Source organism: Dendropsophus ebraccatus, chromosome 15, assembly GCF_027789765.1.
Source record: "Dendropsophus ebraccatus isolate aDenEbr1 chromosome 15, aDenEbr1.pat, whole genome shotgun sequence".
Classification (NCBI taxonomy): Eukaryota; Metazoa; Chordata; class Amphibia; order Anura; family Hylidae; genus Dendropsophus; species Dendropsophus ebraccatus.
Window position 1 is genome coordinate 69,790,007 of NC_091468.1, and position 16,880 is coordinate 69,806,886.

Consider the following 16,880-nt stretch of genomic DNA (forward strand, 5'->3'; position numbering starts at 1 on the left):
AACGCTCTAAACTTGTGGAAATCTGCATATTTTTTTTTTATTTTTTTTTTCTGTGGCTCAGGATTTTTTTGTTCTCCCACTGTAAATGTTAGAACATGAATGCTGGTGTCTGTATACCCCCATGGATATCTGACACTTTATGCTTTATTGTAACTGCAATGGTGGGAACATTACAGGACTACTTCATGTTGGCATGGCACGGGTTGTACCGGCGGCTAGTAAATCTGCATGTTTTCACATTTACAGTTGATAAAGCTTCATATGTCTTTACAAATATGTGAATATTTTGTGTTTTTGTTTTTTCAGATTTCCTTTTGCATGAATTCACTATCAAACGTGAGTAACATAATTGTATTAATTTTTGTATGTTCTAAAACTGCTCCATGACCAGATCTTACTGCTCACTTATAGGATTGAGCACTATAGGTGTCGGCCCACGCCATTCATTGCTATAATATTGATGCTGTCTCACATGGTTATTCTATACACCTAGTAGATCTATCCAACTAATGGTCTTTCATTCATGATTGAACGTGCAACTTTGGCGTAATAACTGGAATTTTTATGGGAGCGCTTAGTAGTTTTTCAGGGTCTATTGCTTACATGTAAAGCTATGGAATATGCGGCTTTGGCTGTACACTAGCATATTACCATGCAGGTCTAAATAGCCACTTTTGGTGCACATGAAGTTTGTACTCAGCCCAGTCAGACAATGCTTTTCTTGACTGCTTAGTAGTTCATGGCAAAGCAGCTCACAGACATGTATTCTACTGTGAGGAACCCTCTGGTGTACATTTCAGTGACGCTCAATAGTCTTTCTTTGTATTGCATCATGCAGTTGTCCTGTGTAACACTGTCGTTCTGTTTTTCAGTAGCTCTGCTTGTACTGTATCACAACAGACCTGGTAAGTACTTGTTGCATTGGTAAGTATATACTTGTTCTCCTCCCTACCTGCAACTCCAGAGCATTGTTGGAGGTGGGTATTTTGTGCATTATTAGCCACCGAACAAATAAGCACTGCCGGCTTTTCTAGATGTTGTGCATCTAAACTCTACCTACTTTCACACTAGTCCCCCCCCCCCCCCCTCCCCCCAGTATGTTACATGTGAGGATTGATAGACCCGTTGCATTGCACTGTGGCATGCATTTCTCTTATACTTTAAGGTCTGTTTATGCTGTTTAATCTTTTATAGCCCTGGTGATTCTGCAGCACTTACACTTCACATTGTACATTATTAACTCTTAATTCAGATGAGGTACCTGTCCAGCTATTCACCATATAACTGGCAATACTTGCAAAGAATTTTACATTCCTCCTGTCTTAACATTTAAAATGTTATCAGCCATGCAAGTGATCATGGTATGAAGTGTTGCACAGTGATTATTGATGAAATATATCTAACACCAGTCAGAATGGGGCACAATTCCACATTCATAACTATTACCAGGCTTTTCCTTCTCGTGAGTCTTCAACCCAACCTGTTTTAGTGTAGTTCACTCATGGAAAGTGTTTTGGGTGGGTTCTAGCAAACAGCAGAACCTAAAATGACTTGCACATCTCTTGCATTACTTCTGTAAACACTGGGTAATATGGCTGCTCTACCTCCTGCAGCAGAACAAGCTTTGTATGGGAAAAAAGCACTTTCAGCAAAATGCACAAAAGTCCACCAAACTGTTACAGTACAAATCGCCTGTCGGCCCTTGTATGTATGGGTTTGTTCAGATAACCATAGACATGAAGGTAATATTGTCATTGATGCAGAAAAAAGGCATCCAGTGCTCGGCTGTGGTTGGCTCTGAACTTGAGCAGGTTGTGTCTAGCTCTGGCACCAATAGTACTGAGTCCAGCTCCCATACGCTGAACCTCCCGCTTACTCTGGGCGACCTGTCTAAAAGATTGAGCCCAACAGTACAAAGTAAATGCTTATATGGGGAACGGATATTGACTATATTTTTGCAGCTGCAGAGGTATGGGTCCTCAGCACTATCTTACTAGTTTATGGTCTACTGATTTTGGGAATTGGGCAGCTGCCTTCATCTCTGCCACAACCCTGTATGTTAGCTGTAACTTAAGATGCTGCAGAAAGCTGCTCTGTAATAGTCTTGGCACACATCAGGATAGTATATAAAGAAAGGAATCTGCCATCCACAGTGTTATACTTTGTCTAAACAAGTGCATATTTATATTTTTTTTACCCCATCTAGTGCACATAGGTTGCCCATCCTCTATAAATATACCAGTGCTTGTAATTTAGAAATGTGTACATTGTGACTATATACAGGCTACTGTGAAAATCCTAAATTCCATGCTTTTATGTGAACAAATTTTAATTTTTTCTTTTATATATTCTTCACTCCACTTTAGTAAAGCTAATGCATTACTCTACAGGTGGTGAGCTTGTGTCTGCTTTGGCTAGATTTAAGGCCGATCCTTTAAAATCATTAGCCCAAGTGGACATGTGGGTAATATCAAAACTGCATCTAAAACAAGTCATTAAATATGAGGTGGTCTAATACATTCAGGTGGATACTGCCACGCTTCCAGTATAGTACTGGCAGTAACTCAAAGCAAATGGTCTTTATAAGAATTACGGTCGCTCATGGGACCAGGGCCACTAAAGGCTCACACACGGTATTATATTCTGTATTGTGCCGAACCACCTTCACCACAACAGCAACATAGTTGATACCTGGTTTGAAAAGCTCTAGGCCAACTTTATAATGCAGTCCTTAGGAATAAAATAGTATGAACGTGATAATTAGTAACTGGATGAAATGCTGCTTTTTATTTTAAGTAGGTTATATTTTCCCCCCCTTATGTCATGCACCCTGGAAGGTTGTACTGTATTGCAGTTACAAGAGCTGAAGGATCATCTATGAAGAGATCAGTCCCACTCCCTAAATCCAAAGATCTGTCAGAATATTTTCTTACATCCTCCCTTAGTTTCCCCTACTAAATAAAAATTAAAATTTTTGTATAAAATTGCTTATTGTGTCATTTGTTAATACTGCCGTATGAAGTGGATGGGTGTGGTCTGTCAGAAGTGGTGTAAAGTGGAACTAGCTCAGTTGCCCCTTGCAACCAATCGGATTCCACTTTCTATTCCTTAGGCCCAGTTCCCACTGAGCAAAACTAGCGGAATTCCGTGATGGAATTGGCCGCTGCGGAATGCCGTTAGCCTCCCGCTCATAATGGGAGTCTATAGGAGGCGCGCGTTCCTGCCCTGAAGAATGAACATGTTCATTCTTCAGCGCGGACAGGGCAGGAGCGCGCGCCTCCCATAGCCTCCCGATCATAATGGGAGTCTAACGGCCGCGGAATTCCGCTAGTTTTGCTCAGTGGGAACGGGGCCTTACAGACTCTTTGGAAAATGAAAGGTGGAATCTGGTTGCTAGGGGCAACTGAACAAGTTTCGCTTTACACCATATTTGATAAATTTAGTGTTCATCTTTCATGGGAATTTGTCAGCATGATATGCCACCAGTGAATTGAACTCTTAACTTTCTGCATCTAGCAGATATCCATGAGTATTGCATTACTGGCAGATACCCAACTCCTGAGCACAGAATGCCAGAGCCGGAAGCACAGGAGCCATTTATTGAATTACATCAGGAAGAGAACTGACAAGAGTGGGCAAGGACTTCTATTAGATGGGGCATGCACTAGGTGGCTCTCATGCTTCCGATGACTTCCTACAACTTTGTTTAACGTGAGGAATAACGGTATGTCACACTGGAGGCTGTGTGACTAACACCCCTAGAAGTTCTGCCTATCCCATGAACTCAAATTCCTCAAGCTCAATTGACATGTGAGCAGTTTTTTTAAACTACTGCAGTTTTACTAACTTTTACCCTGTTTCACTTCTGCCACAATTGTTCCACTAGAAGTAAACTATATGTAAGTGATGTCAGCATCTGTGACAAGCCTGTATAGTACATTCTCCCTTTCATAGTTTATAAAAACTATCTTGCAGTGTTCTGAATGATGTTCCAGACAGGGAGTAGATGCAGCATGTGCTGCTCTGCAATTATATGTTCTGTAACCACTCTAGCGGAGGAGCTGTGATGAATAGCTGAAAGCAATGCATTCTGGGAATTGCAGTACTAAGCAATTGTTCATCTGGGATGTACAAAACTTGGTAGGTGGAGCTATGGTGTCTGCTCACTTAGCAGAGGATCTTCTACTTCTGTGTGGTGCACAGCCTAAAGGCAGGAGCTGTAGTGAGCAGCCTAACCTGTATATAAAGTCCAAGGGTGGGCTCTTTTCCAGACCTATGTCTCTCGCTGTGTACCCAGCCACTGCCCCTCCAGCTGAGCGATCCCATCTCTACTTCCAAGATGGACTCATTTGCAGTGACAGCATGCTTAAACAATTCCTCACTAAGATGGGACGGGGCTGCAGCCAGTGATCGGCTGATCAGACTGTCGCTGCCAAAACAAGTCAGTCTCTGAAACGGAGGGAGGATAACTCAGGCAGGACCTGAAGATGGCTCTGAGGAAGCATGGAAAGGTAAGAATAGGCTGGAAACAGCTATTTGAGTAATGTTTTTTTTTTTTTTTTTTTGGTCTAATAAAACCTATTACAGAGTTCATTAAAGGGGTAGTCCGGGCAAATTACATAATTTAACACTGCACTTACAAAGGAAAGTTATATAACATTGCCATTTACACTCATTAGGACAGCTGTAATGTTACCCGTTTTTCAAAGAATCAAAGTCCCACAGAAAGTTCTATAGTTCAGGAAGAAGGAAACACATCACGTCTCAATGCTGTTCCACAGGTGCCATATTGAGACTATGTATTTCCTCTGTCACAGGGAAGACCGCCCCTCAACACATCCTCTGCCCGCCCAGTTTTACAATACATATTATATTATCTGTCGGGCTTCCTCCTCTGCACGATCTTAGTTTCCTCTGTTTCTCAGTCATCCTGGAGATCGGCAGCTGCCTGCAGCATCAGATGTCACAGATCTAATAGGAGGCATTTGGCACTCTTTCAATGCCAGATGCCTGCTAGGAGATCACTGGTGTCTGATGCTACAGGATTCTCCTCCAGAATGACTGAGACCTCGGACACCAGATTCAGCTATAACTCATAGTCCAGAAGCTGACAGCAAGCAGCAACATCTTTCTGGAGCTGAAAGGGTTTGTTTCAATGCTCCCTGGATGATCCTGGCCGAGGTCACGCTCCTGAAAGATGGTGCTGCTTGCTGTCAGCTGCTGGACTATGAGTTATAGCTGAATCTGGTGTCCGAGGTCTCCTCTGCTCCATAAGCACAATCACCATCAAGTATCAGCATGGCATGATGGTGGGGGTTGTATGTGTGCAAGCTGGAGTTGCACAGCTTCCAGAACTACTACCACCATCATTGTCTCTTGGACAAGATGCTGGTAGTAATTTTTCAAGCTGTGCAACTCCAGGTTGCATAACCACAACCCTCAGCATCATGCCATATTAAAAGTAGACAATGGTGGTTTTTATTCACTGGACACCCAAATAAGGGGGCTGGGTTGTCAGTATTTACCATTACTGCTTGTGTAGGGGACTAAGCTGTGCAGAGGGAGGCAGGGAATAGAGGAGCTAGGGATGGAGGGCAGGAGGTTTACAGAGGCAGGCCAGGAAAACAAGGCATTGTGGGGACTGTAGGAATATGCAGCACACAGACACTGGTCCAAACAGGAAGCTGGAGATGTAATCAACAGAGAACAGTGCAGGGGGCAGCGAGAGTAGGAAGAAATGTGACAGAGAGGAAGCCAGTAACCATCCCCCAGTGTGCGAGGAGTTTAGATTTTACAGGGGGTGCCTGGAGTACTTCTTTAAAATCGCTTGTACTATTCTGCAAAAAAATATTAACAGCTACACACAGCAAAGAAAACTATTTCATTACTGAGGCTGCCAGTCAGTTTGAAGCAAGGAAACACAAACCTATAATAAGTGACTGCAACGTACAAAGAAAACACAACACCTTTATTATTTCCATGTTAAAATATACACAATCTTAATAAATTGATCAATTATCAGATGCCAATAAGTTTCAAATATTTACTAGATGCCAAATTAGGTAAAGCCGGTGCTGGAGTGATGCAGTAATGCCGAGGCCTCGTCTTGTTGGGGTGTTCCTCAGATCAGGCCCTGATGATTGTAAAGGGTCTCACATCTCCCAGTCCATTGCTCTGGTTATTACATTAGGAGCCAGTTTTGCGGCTGTCATTTACTGTTGGGTCCATACTGCTGCCTTCATACATCACCTTATTTTTTATACCATCTTGTACAATTCTTTGCTGAATTCTCAGTTTTGCATAGTTGTATCTACAGTATAACCTAAAAAAAAAAAAAAGTTGTCAATTACAGACCGAAAACTGAATATAGAACAGGAAAGGAAGCCCCTATTCCCTGTCATATAGTGGGTGTAGATAGTGATTTTAATAAGCTGCATAAACAAACTTGTACAGCAGCAGGTTATCCCATCCAGGGGAAGCTGTGCCTCATACTTCCTGCAAGGGCTTGGCAAATAAAACAAAACCAAATATGACCTTTGTAAACTGACATGAACCCCTGCAGGTCATTTTTTCACGCAGCTTGGTAGGTCTTGGAAGTTGATCACATAGCACAGACCACAGGTTCTAGAAGTATTCCCCACAATGCACCACAGTTCAGTGGGGGGGCTCTTATTAGGACCTGTGCTGCCTGATCTACTTCCACAGGGGTTGTTCACCAACATTTTTTTTCTTTCAAATCAACTGGTGCCAGAGATTTGTAAATTATAAAACTGGTGCTGTATGTCCTGCAGGAAGTGGTGTATTCTTTCCAGTTTGGCGAGCAGGAGAGGTTTTTATATGGGAATTTGCTGCAGCTCTGGACAGAGGTGGCAGCAGAGAGCACTGTCAGACTGCAGAGAATATGCCATGTCCTGCTGGACATACAGCAGCTGATAAGTACTGGAAGACTTGAGTTTTTTTTAAAGAAAATTTACAAATCTCTAGCCCTGGTGTCTAGTGGGTTTATGGCTGCGCTCCCAATATTTCCCGCTGCCTTCCACCCTGATGTTTGATGATGATGTATGAGACGTCTTCATGTTATCATTGGATGTCTTATTTAAAATATTCAATAGGTTACAAATAATCAGTGTTTTTCTCCAATTATGTCAAAATGCTAGAGAGATATATGGAGTCTATTATTAGAAGAAGCATTCAAGCTTTAGTGCAATTAACCCCTTAACAACAGATGGGGTGTTTACCCTTCTGCCTTCAAGAGGGTACAGAGAGGGGTCACAAAACGCAGCTGGGGGCTCTGGCTTATATAGGTCCCAAACTGATCATTCGTTATCGCTATTTAGCCATTTAAATGTTTCTGACAATATCATTATCGTCATTTAAGTGGCTTGTTACAGCCACCCCAGGTGGTGGAATCAGCTTGTTGGGATGTAGTAGGCTGATCCATGGCTGGGTCCTCTTCTGACTCCTGGCGCTGTCCCCAGCTTGATCAATGTACTGCATTGATCCCTATGAACAATCATGATATTGCTCATAGGAGTCCCCTACTTTGCCAAGCCCTACCTCCTGCCCCCCTGCATGCACAGTGCACATAACCTATGACGTATTGTTGAGCTCTCTGCAAATTGTAGAAAAAGGGAATATCTTACCAAGTGCCTAAGGTACTAAGGATGAATCCACCAGCAGCCAAGTCACAAGAACGTTTAACTCTGCCTGCAAAGAGAAAGGAAACATGTTAAAGGACAAATTACCGGGACTCCAACCAATCATAAGACATGGGGTCTGGAATCTCCACGGTGGAATGAATTAGTAGTCAGACCTACACACTGCTGTTCCCGTGCAGCTGAATGATGCAGCATATGTAACCACTTCCCCAGCAATCTCCACCTGACGTTTTTTGTTGCCTGATAAGCTACAAATGATCAGAGGATCAGTGCTACATCATGTGGATTAGAACAGCAGCAGTTTTTTTTTAGCACCACAGATCCTCTTGAGGCGCTCTGGAGTACAGCTATTGCTGGGCTATTTCTATAGTAATAAGTGGAGTGCTGCTTGGTTTTGTCCATATATATTGCTTGGCTATCGTGTATGTCATATAACGTGTCCACTGTGGGTGGAGAAGCAGGAAAAGACCTTACTGTCAGGGTAAATTGTTGCATCTTGTTCACATTGGATCAATATACACAAGAATTTCTTCACTACGGAGTGCTGCTATTTTGACATTTTGTATTTTTTGTATTGTTTCTGTAAAACGTCCGCTCTCATCTATGTGTTCAAATATCCGAAAAATATATTGGTCTAGAGTCATCAATTAAAGTGATATTGTCCCCCCCCCCATTCCATATCAGGAGTTCTCAGCACCTTCTGAAGCTTATATTATGGACATTTCATATCTTACTGTATAAAGGATTTCTTTGTGGTTTCTCCACTCAAAAATGCCTGTTATTGTTGGTGGACAGTGAAGTCATCTGCGTTTAGACACCGCCCCCTCTGCAACCACAGAAATGGGCCCACTTAGAGCGATAGGCTCCACCCCCTCTGAGCCGGCTGTCACAGAGAGGGTGGGCCCATTCCAATGGCTGTAAAGGGGGCGGGACCTAGATGGCAATTACATGACGGAGAGGGCAGGGCCTATGGTGCTGATGTGGGCAGAGATATGGGGCACCACTGCTGCTATGCCCGCCCCTACAGCACTGTCCACCAACAACATACATTTTTGAGGGGAGAAACCACAAAGATTCCTTTCACAGTACAATATGAAATGTTCAGAATATAAGCTTAAGATGGTTGCAGAGAGCTGATATGGGAAGGGGGGGGGGGACAATATCACTTTAAACCAAGGCTGTATGGTTTTGCTTGTAGCATCCAATCACAGCTCAGATCACACTTTACCAGAGCTTGTAAAAAGGAGTTAGAAAAACATGGCCCCTATCTTCCAGCACCACTCTTGTCTCTAGTTTGGGTGCAGGTTTTGCAACTCTGTTCCATTGAAGTGAATGGAGCGAATGTATCTATTGATATGCTACACTTAAATTGAATGTACTTGATGGAACATTCACTTTAATTACAAACCACACCTGCACTGCTAGTGGGAGCAATGCCTAGTAAGTGCATGCAAAAGGACGAATCCTACTCCACACTGATGAGGGGCAAACAACCCAAAACAGCTGTCTGTGTATGGATACCTTGCTTGAGTGGTTTCCTTGATTGGAGACATTCCTTGGCTTGATTGTTCCTTCCCGGAAGAAAGTCTGGCTAGCTCACTGTCATCAAGACATGTGATGGTGTCTCTGCAGTGTTTTTTGCATATTTGATTTCCCAGGGGGCAATGTCCTAAAATACACTGACGTTGAGACACGTGATGGTGTCTCTGCGGTGTTTTGGTTGATCTCCCTGAGGTCAGCCAGCGTCCTTTTGCATGCACTTACGAGGCATTGCTCCCACTAGCCAGAATCCTACCCCACACTGATGAGGGGCAAACACACTGAAACAGCTGTCTGTGGATGGATACCTTGACTGGAGACATTCCTTGTCTTGGTTGTTCCTTCCCAGAGTAAGGTCTGGCTAGCTCACTGATGTCGACACATGTGATGGTGTCTCTGCAGTGTTTCAGCAGATATCCCTGTGACTGAATTACTGAACACAGTATAACATCTGTGCCATCAAATCTGCTGTGGATCCTGCAGACCAGAGTGGTGATTAGTGGTTATGGGTAAGGGTCCTTTTACACAGCCCAACACAGGGAAGTACAAGGTCAAGATTGGCGCTCATTTGCATTGCCTCTACACTGAACAATAAATGGATCGGCCACGCCGTATGAACCATTCCTCTATTGTTCGTGTGTCGATAGAAACAGACAGCACAAATATGAGTATGTCCCTGCTGTCAGTTTCCAGATCACACAAGCAGTATATACTTACCTTCTGCATGGCTGTGTGATCGGCATCCCGCTCTTTGACTCTCTCTCTGCCTCCTCCAGCTGTCAATCATTCTGGAGGAGGTGGCAGCCAGGAAGTGGGATGCCGGATCGCACAGCAGCGCACTATATATACACTACTATTGTGATCTAGAAACTTAGAGCAGAGATATACTGTATTCATATCCATGCCACCAGTCTCACAGGAAAATGTGCAGTCAGTTACAATAAATTTTGCCGCAATTCCAAAGGAAATTGTCATCCTGACCGTCACCCCCTCTGTCATCCTGACCGTCACCCCCTCTGTCATCCTGACCGTCACCCCCTCTGTCATCCTGACCGTCACCCCCTCTGTCATCCTGACCGTCACCCCCTCTGTCATCCTGACCGTCACCCCCTCTGCCATCCTGACCGTCACCCCCTCTGCCATCCTGACCGTCACCCCCTCTGCCATCCTGACCGTCACCCCCTCTGTCATCCTGACCGTCACCCCCTCTGCCATCCTGACCGTCACCCCCTCTGCCATCCTGACCGTCACCCCCTCTGCCATCCTGACAGTCACCCCCTCTGCCATCCTGACAGTCACCCCCTCTGCCATCCTGACCGTCACCCCCTCTGTCATCCTGACCGTCACCCCCTCTGTCATACCCTCTATCGTTCTGCTCTTTACCCTGTTGTCCTGCCTGTCATCCCTGATCCTCACCCCCTGTACCTCGCTGCCTATCACCCCTCTGTGGTAACTCTTTTGTCTTTGAATGCTATTATTATTACATCACTTACTTGTTGCTAAAAAATGTCCAACACCGATCACCACAGAGCCAACAGATCCGAAGAGAACAGATTCCCGGGCACAAGGCGTCTTCTGTACATCCAGGATCCACAGCAACTTGAAGGACTAATAGGAAAACAAAATGAAGACTTAACAGATATTGTGGATAAAGCTGTGGTGCTCACACTTCTGTAAGGCTGTGTTCACTTTATGGGAAGAAAAGGTCAGCGTGCAGGGCTATGCTATGTCAGTGGGGTCTGTCAGTCATCACTGGTGGCCACCGATAGAACGATCTGCCACCAACACCATGGCTGCCGTAATACCAGAAACCATGATGATGGAGCCCTATAGGGATTGCACCACTATGGGTATATACTGAGTCTGGTATATACACCACTATGGGTATATACTGAGGCTGGTATATACACCACTATGGGTATATACTGAGGCTGGTATATACACCACTATGGGTATATACTGAGGCTGGTATATACACCACTATGGGTATATACTGAGGCTGGTACACACCACTATGGGTATATACTGAGGCTGGTATATACACCACTATGGGTATATACTGAGGCTGGTACACACCACTATGGGTATATACTGAGGCTGGTATATACACCACTATGGGTATATACTGAGGCTGGTACACACCACTATGGGTATATACTGAGGCTGGTATATACACCACTATGGGTATATACTGAGGCTGGTATATACACCACTATGGGTATATACTGAGGCTGGTATATACACCACTATGGGTATATACTGAGGCTGGTATATACACCACTATGGGTATATACTGAGGCTGGTATATACACCACTATGGGTATATACTGAGGCTGGTACACACCACTATGGGTATATACTGAGGCTGGTACACACCACTATGTGTATATACTGAGGCTGGTACACACCACTATGTGTATATACGGAGGCTGGTATATACATCACTATGGGTATATACACCACTATGGGTATATACTGAGGCTGGTACACACCACTATGGGTATATACTGAGGCTGGTATATACACCACTATGGGTATATACTGAGGCTGGTATACACACCACTATGGGTATATACTGAGGCTGGTACACACCACTATGGGTATATACTGAGGCTGGTATATACACCACTATGGGTATATACTGAGGCTGGTATATACATCACTATGGGTATATACACCACTATGGGTATATACTGAGGCTGGTACACACACCACTATGGGTATATACTGAGGCTGGTATACACACCACTATGGGTATATACTGAGGCTGGTATATACACCACTATGGGTATATACTGAGGCTGGTATACACACCACTATGGGTATATACTGAGGCTGGTACACACCACTATGGGTATATACTAAGGCTGGTACACACCACTATGGGTATATACTGAGGCTGGTATATACACCACTATGGGTATATACTGAGGCTGGTATATACACCACTATGGGTATATACTGAGGCTGGTATATACACCACTATGGGTATATACTGAGGCTGGTATATACATCACTATGGGTATATACTGAGGCTGGTACACACCACTATGGGTATATACTGAGGCTGGTACACACCACTATGGGTATATACTGAGGCTGGTATATACATCACTATGGGTATATAATGGGGCTGGTACACACACCAATATGGGTATATACTGAGGCTGGTATATACACCACTATGGGTATATACTGAGGCTGGTACACACCACTATGGGTATATACTGAGGCTGGTATATACACCACTATGGGTATATACTGAGGCTGGTACACACCACTATGGGTATATACTGAGGCTGGTACACACACCACTATGGGTATATACTGAGGCTGGTACACACCACTATGGGTATATACTGAGGCTGGTATATACATCACTATGGGTATATACGGATACAATGACCGCAGTATGTGGGTACATGGCGCCCTCCCCCGGTTTTCCTGTCAGTACATACATCATACACGTCACCTATTACTGTCTCCTGTCCTCAGCACAGAAGCAGCCGCCATCTCCCGCCATCTCATCACCTCATATAGAAAACAACAACTGATTTCACCTTTTCTTTCGCTGCCCCACTCTCCTCGTCCGCCATGTTGGTTGGCAAGCTCGCGCCGACCTTCACCTTCCCAGCCCGCCAATCACTACAGAGAGGACGGCTGGGATAGAGCGTCTCCCCGGCGGCTTCCGCTCTAGTGCTGGGAGCATGGCTCTCTGGGTGGCGGGTGATGGAGGAGTTCGGCCATGTTAGCTCTGTGGTTAGCGGATTAGCGGGTTTACTGGAATTATAAAATGGGAGGGAAGAGAATTGGGAGATGTGATAGACGTGAGGAGAAGCTGCGGACTGTGTGAACGGGACCAAAGCCGTGACGCTTTATCTGTCCGGTTATTTAGCCACATGTGCGCATGTTGTGTCATGTACATGGCCGATTATTATTTATTTATCAAAAGGGTCTGTGAAATACTAATATAAAGTGGACCCCCACCTCACTATCAGGGCCCCCACCCCACTATCAGGGACCCCCCTCCAACATCACCATCAGGGACCCACCTCACTATCAGGGACCCCCCCCCCCTCTCCAACATCACTATCAGGGACCCCCCTCCCACCTCACTATCAGGGACCCACCTCTCTATCAGGCACCCCCCTCACTATCAGGGACCCCCCTCCCACCTCTCTTATCAGGGACCCCCCTCCCACCTCTCTATCAGGGACCCCCCTCACTATCAGGGACCCCCCTCCCACCTCACTATCAGGGACCCCCCTCACTATCAGGGACCCACCTCACTATCAGGGACCCCCCCTCCAACATCACTATCAGGGACCCCCCTCACTATCAGCGACCCCCCTCACTATCAGGGACCCCCCTCACTATCAGGGACCCCCTACCACCTCACTATCAGGGACCCCCCCTCTCCAACATCACTATCAGGGACCCCCTACCACCTCACTATCAGGGATCCCCCTGCAACATCACCATCAGGGACCCCCCTCCCACCTCACTATCAGGGACCCACCTCACTATCAGGGACCCCCCTCACTATCAGGGACCCCCTACCACCTCACTATCAGGGACCCCCCCTCTCCAACATCACTATCAGGGACCCCCTACCACCTCACTATCAGGGATCCCCCTGCAACATCACCATCAGGGACCCCCCTCCCACCTCACTATCAGGGACCCACCTCTCTATCAGGCACCCCCCTCACTATCAGGGACCCCCCTCCCACCTCTCTTATCAGGGACCCCCCTCCCACCTCTCTATCAGGGACCCCCCTCACTATCAGGGACCCCCCTCCCACCTCACTATCAGGGACCCCCCTCACTATCAGGGACCCACCTCACTATCAGGGACCCCCCCTCCAACATCACTATCAGGGACCCCCCTCACTATCAGCGACCCCCCTCACTATCAGGGACCCCCCTCACTATCAGGGACCCCCCTCACTATCAGGGACCCCCTACCACCTCACTATCAGGGACCCCCCCTCTCCAACATCACTATCAGGGACCCCCTACCACCTCACTATCAGGGACCCCCCCTCTCCAACATCACTATCAGGGACCCCCTACCACCTCACTATCAGGGACCCCCCCTCTCCAACATCACTATCAGGGACCCCCTACCACCTCACTATCAGGGATCCCCCTGCAACATCACCATCAGGGACCCCCCTCCCACCTCACTATCAGGGACCCCCCTCCAACATCACTATCAGGGACCCCCCCTCTCCAACATCACTATCAGGGACCCCCCTCCAACATCACTATCAGGGACCCCCTACCACCTCACTATCAGGGACCCCCCTCACTGTCAGGGACCCCCTACCACCTCACTATCAGGGACCCCCCTCACTGTCAGGGACCCCCTACCACCTCACTATCAGGGCCCCCCTCCCACCTCACTATCAGGGACCCCCCTCACTATTAGGGACCCCCTCACTATCAGGGACCCCCCTCCAACATCACTATCAGGGACCCCCCTCCAACATCACTATCAGGGACCCCCTACCACCTCACTATCAGGGATCCCCCTCACTGTCAGGGACCCCCTACCACCTCACTATCAGGGACCCCCCTCCAACATCACCATTAGGGACCCCCCTCCAACATCACTATCAGGGACCCCCCTGCAACATCACCATCAGGGACCCCCCTCCCACCTCACTATCAGGGACCCCCCTCCAACATCACTATCAGGGACCCCCCCTCTCCAACATCACTATCAGGGACCCCCCTCCAACATCACTATCAGGGACCCCCTACCACCTCACTATCAGGGACCCCCCTCACTGTCAGGGACCCCCTACCACCTCACTATCAGGGACCCCCCTCACTGTCAGGGACCCCCTACCACCTCACTATCAGGGCCCCCCTCCCACCTCACTATCAGGGACCCCCCTCACTATTAGGGACCCCCTCACTATCAGGGACCCCCCTCCAACATCACTATCAGGGACCCCCCTCCAACATCACTATCAGGGACCCCCTACCACCTCACTATCAGGGATCCCCCTCACTGTCAGGGACCCCCTACCACCTCACTATCAGGGACCCCCCTCCAACATCACCATCAGGGACCCTCCTCCCACCTCACTATCAGGGACCCCCCTCCAACATCACTATTAGGGACCCACCTCATTAACAGGGACCTCTTACCACCTCAATATTAGGGACCCCCTCACTATCAGGGACCCCCCTCCCACCTCACTATCAGGGACCCCCCTCCCACCTCACTATCAGGGAATCCCTACAACCTCACTATCAGGGGCCCCCCTCCCAGCTCACTATAAGGGACCCCCCTCACTATCAGGGACCCCCCTCCAACATCACTATCAGGGACCCCCCTCCCACCTCACTATCAGGGACCCACCTCACTGTTAGGGGCCCAGCTCCCACCTCATTAACAGAGACCCCCCTCCAACATCACTATTATGGGACCCACCTCACTAACAGGGCCCCCCCTCCCACCTCACTAACAGGGACCCACCTCACTAACAGGGACCCCCTACCCACATCACTATTAGGGGCTCCACCTGATTAACAGGGGTCCCCCTACCACATCACTAACAGGCACCCACCTCGTTAATAGGGACCCCCTCCCACCTAAGTATGACAGTTCAGGAGCTGGGAGAACATTAGGTACAGTCACTGTTACTGACAAAGTGGTGAGTTACATAGGACAGACTAATCATCCCCATCATCGGGACAGCTCGGACTGCTCCTAGGTGGCTGGCTGTGAGCGGCCGTCCTGTCACTTTTCATTGATTCCCCCCTGGGTGTTTACACACTGACAGTTGTGGCTCATGATGGATATATGTTTCCATCTACTATATCTATAGCTATATCTACTGCTGGTAATTAAAGGGCTATTCCGGCCCAAAAGCGTTTGTCCAGTTTTCAGCAATCTACATACTTGGTTGGAATAACGACCTCTGCGTTATTCTGGTGCTTTGCTGTGTCAGTCACCCCCCCCCCCCAATAGACGCTAAAAGTCTGTAGTAGGGCTTCCAACCCGTCTTCTCTGTTTTGTACCTCTTCCCATCAGAGACGTGGATCACGCGTCCTCTGTTTCTGCAGTAGGCCGTGTTAGCCCATTACAATCCAGCCCACCTCCTAGATGGGGGACACGTGATCTACCTACATCAGTCCTCAGTCCGGGCCTTCCTCTACAGGGGCGTTGTGCAGACTTAGATGAAGGTAGAGCACTGCATGTCTGGACATGATGTTTACTGGCTGGCGTCATTTTCAAGGATATATCCTGGAAAAGTCCAGGATATAGAAAAACTTCAAAGCAACAGAGGTACCGAGGAGAGCCGGAGAAGAATAAGAAAAACTATTAGGTGATTAAGACCAAAGTTTGACTTTGGGCGCTTTATGGTATATCCTGAAGTGCAAAGTCCTTTATAATAGCTGTGATACACAGACAGAAGGTCAATATCAGGTTTTGAAAAGGTTCTTGGGACACAGCTTATGTTATGTGGTCAGATGTCTGGCCAGCACAGAGCTGAGACATTGGACGGTGTTGGTAGGCAAGATAAATAATTTTCTTAACTCCTTATCTTAGAGGTGTTGGACGTGTCAAATAGGTGTAAATGTTTTTATTGTGGCTGCTTCTCCGGACGATATTTCGCTCTTTGCCCCACGTTGGGCACCAACTGAAATGGATGCATTTTAAGA

General features: G+C 47.0%; 1 protein-coding gene across 1 annotated transcript; it reads right to left on the reverse strand.

The window, feature by feature from the left end:
* Window positions 1-5,947: 5,947 nt before the first annotated feature.
* Window positions 5,948-16,303, reverse strand: COX20 (cytochrome c oxidase assembly factor COX20). Its single transcript, XM_069954266.1, has 5 exons — window positions 16,236-16,303; window positions 12,758-12,977; window positions 10,691-10,805; window positions 7,644-7,707; window positions 5,948-6,322 (listed from the first exon to the last, which is right to left on the reverse strand). Exons 2-5 carry the CDS (start codon window positions 12,791-12,793, stop codon window positions 6,187-6,189), a joined length of 351 nt encoding a protein of 116 aa, XP_069810367.1. The 5' UTR covers window positions 12,794-12,977; window positions 16,236-16,303; the 3' UTR covers window positions 5,948-6,186.
* Window positions 16,304-16,880: the final 577 nt, after the last annotated feature.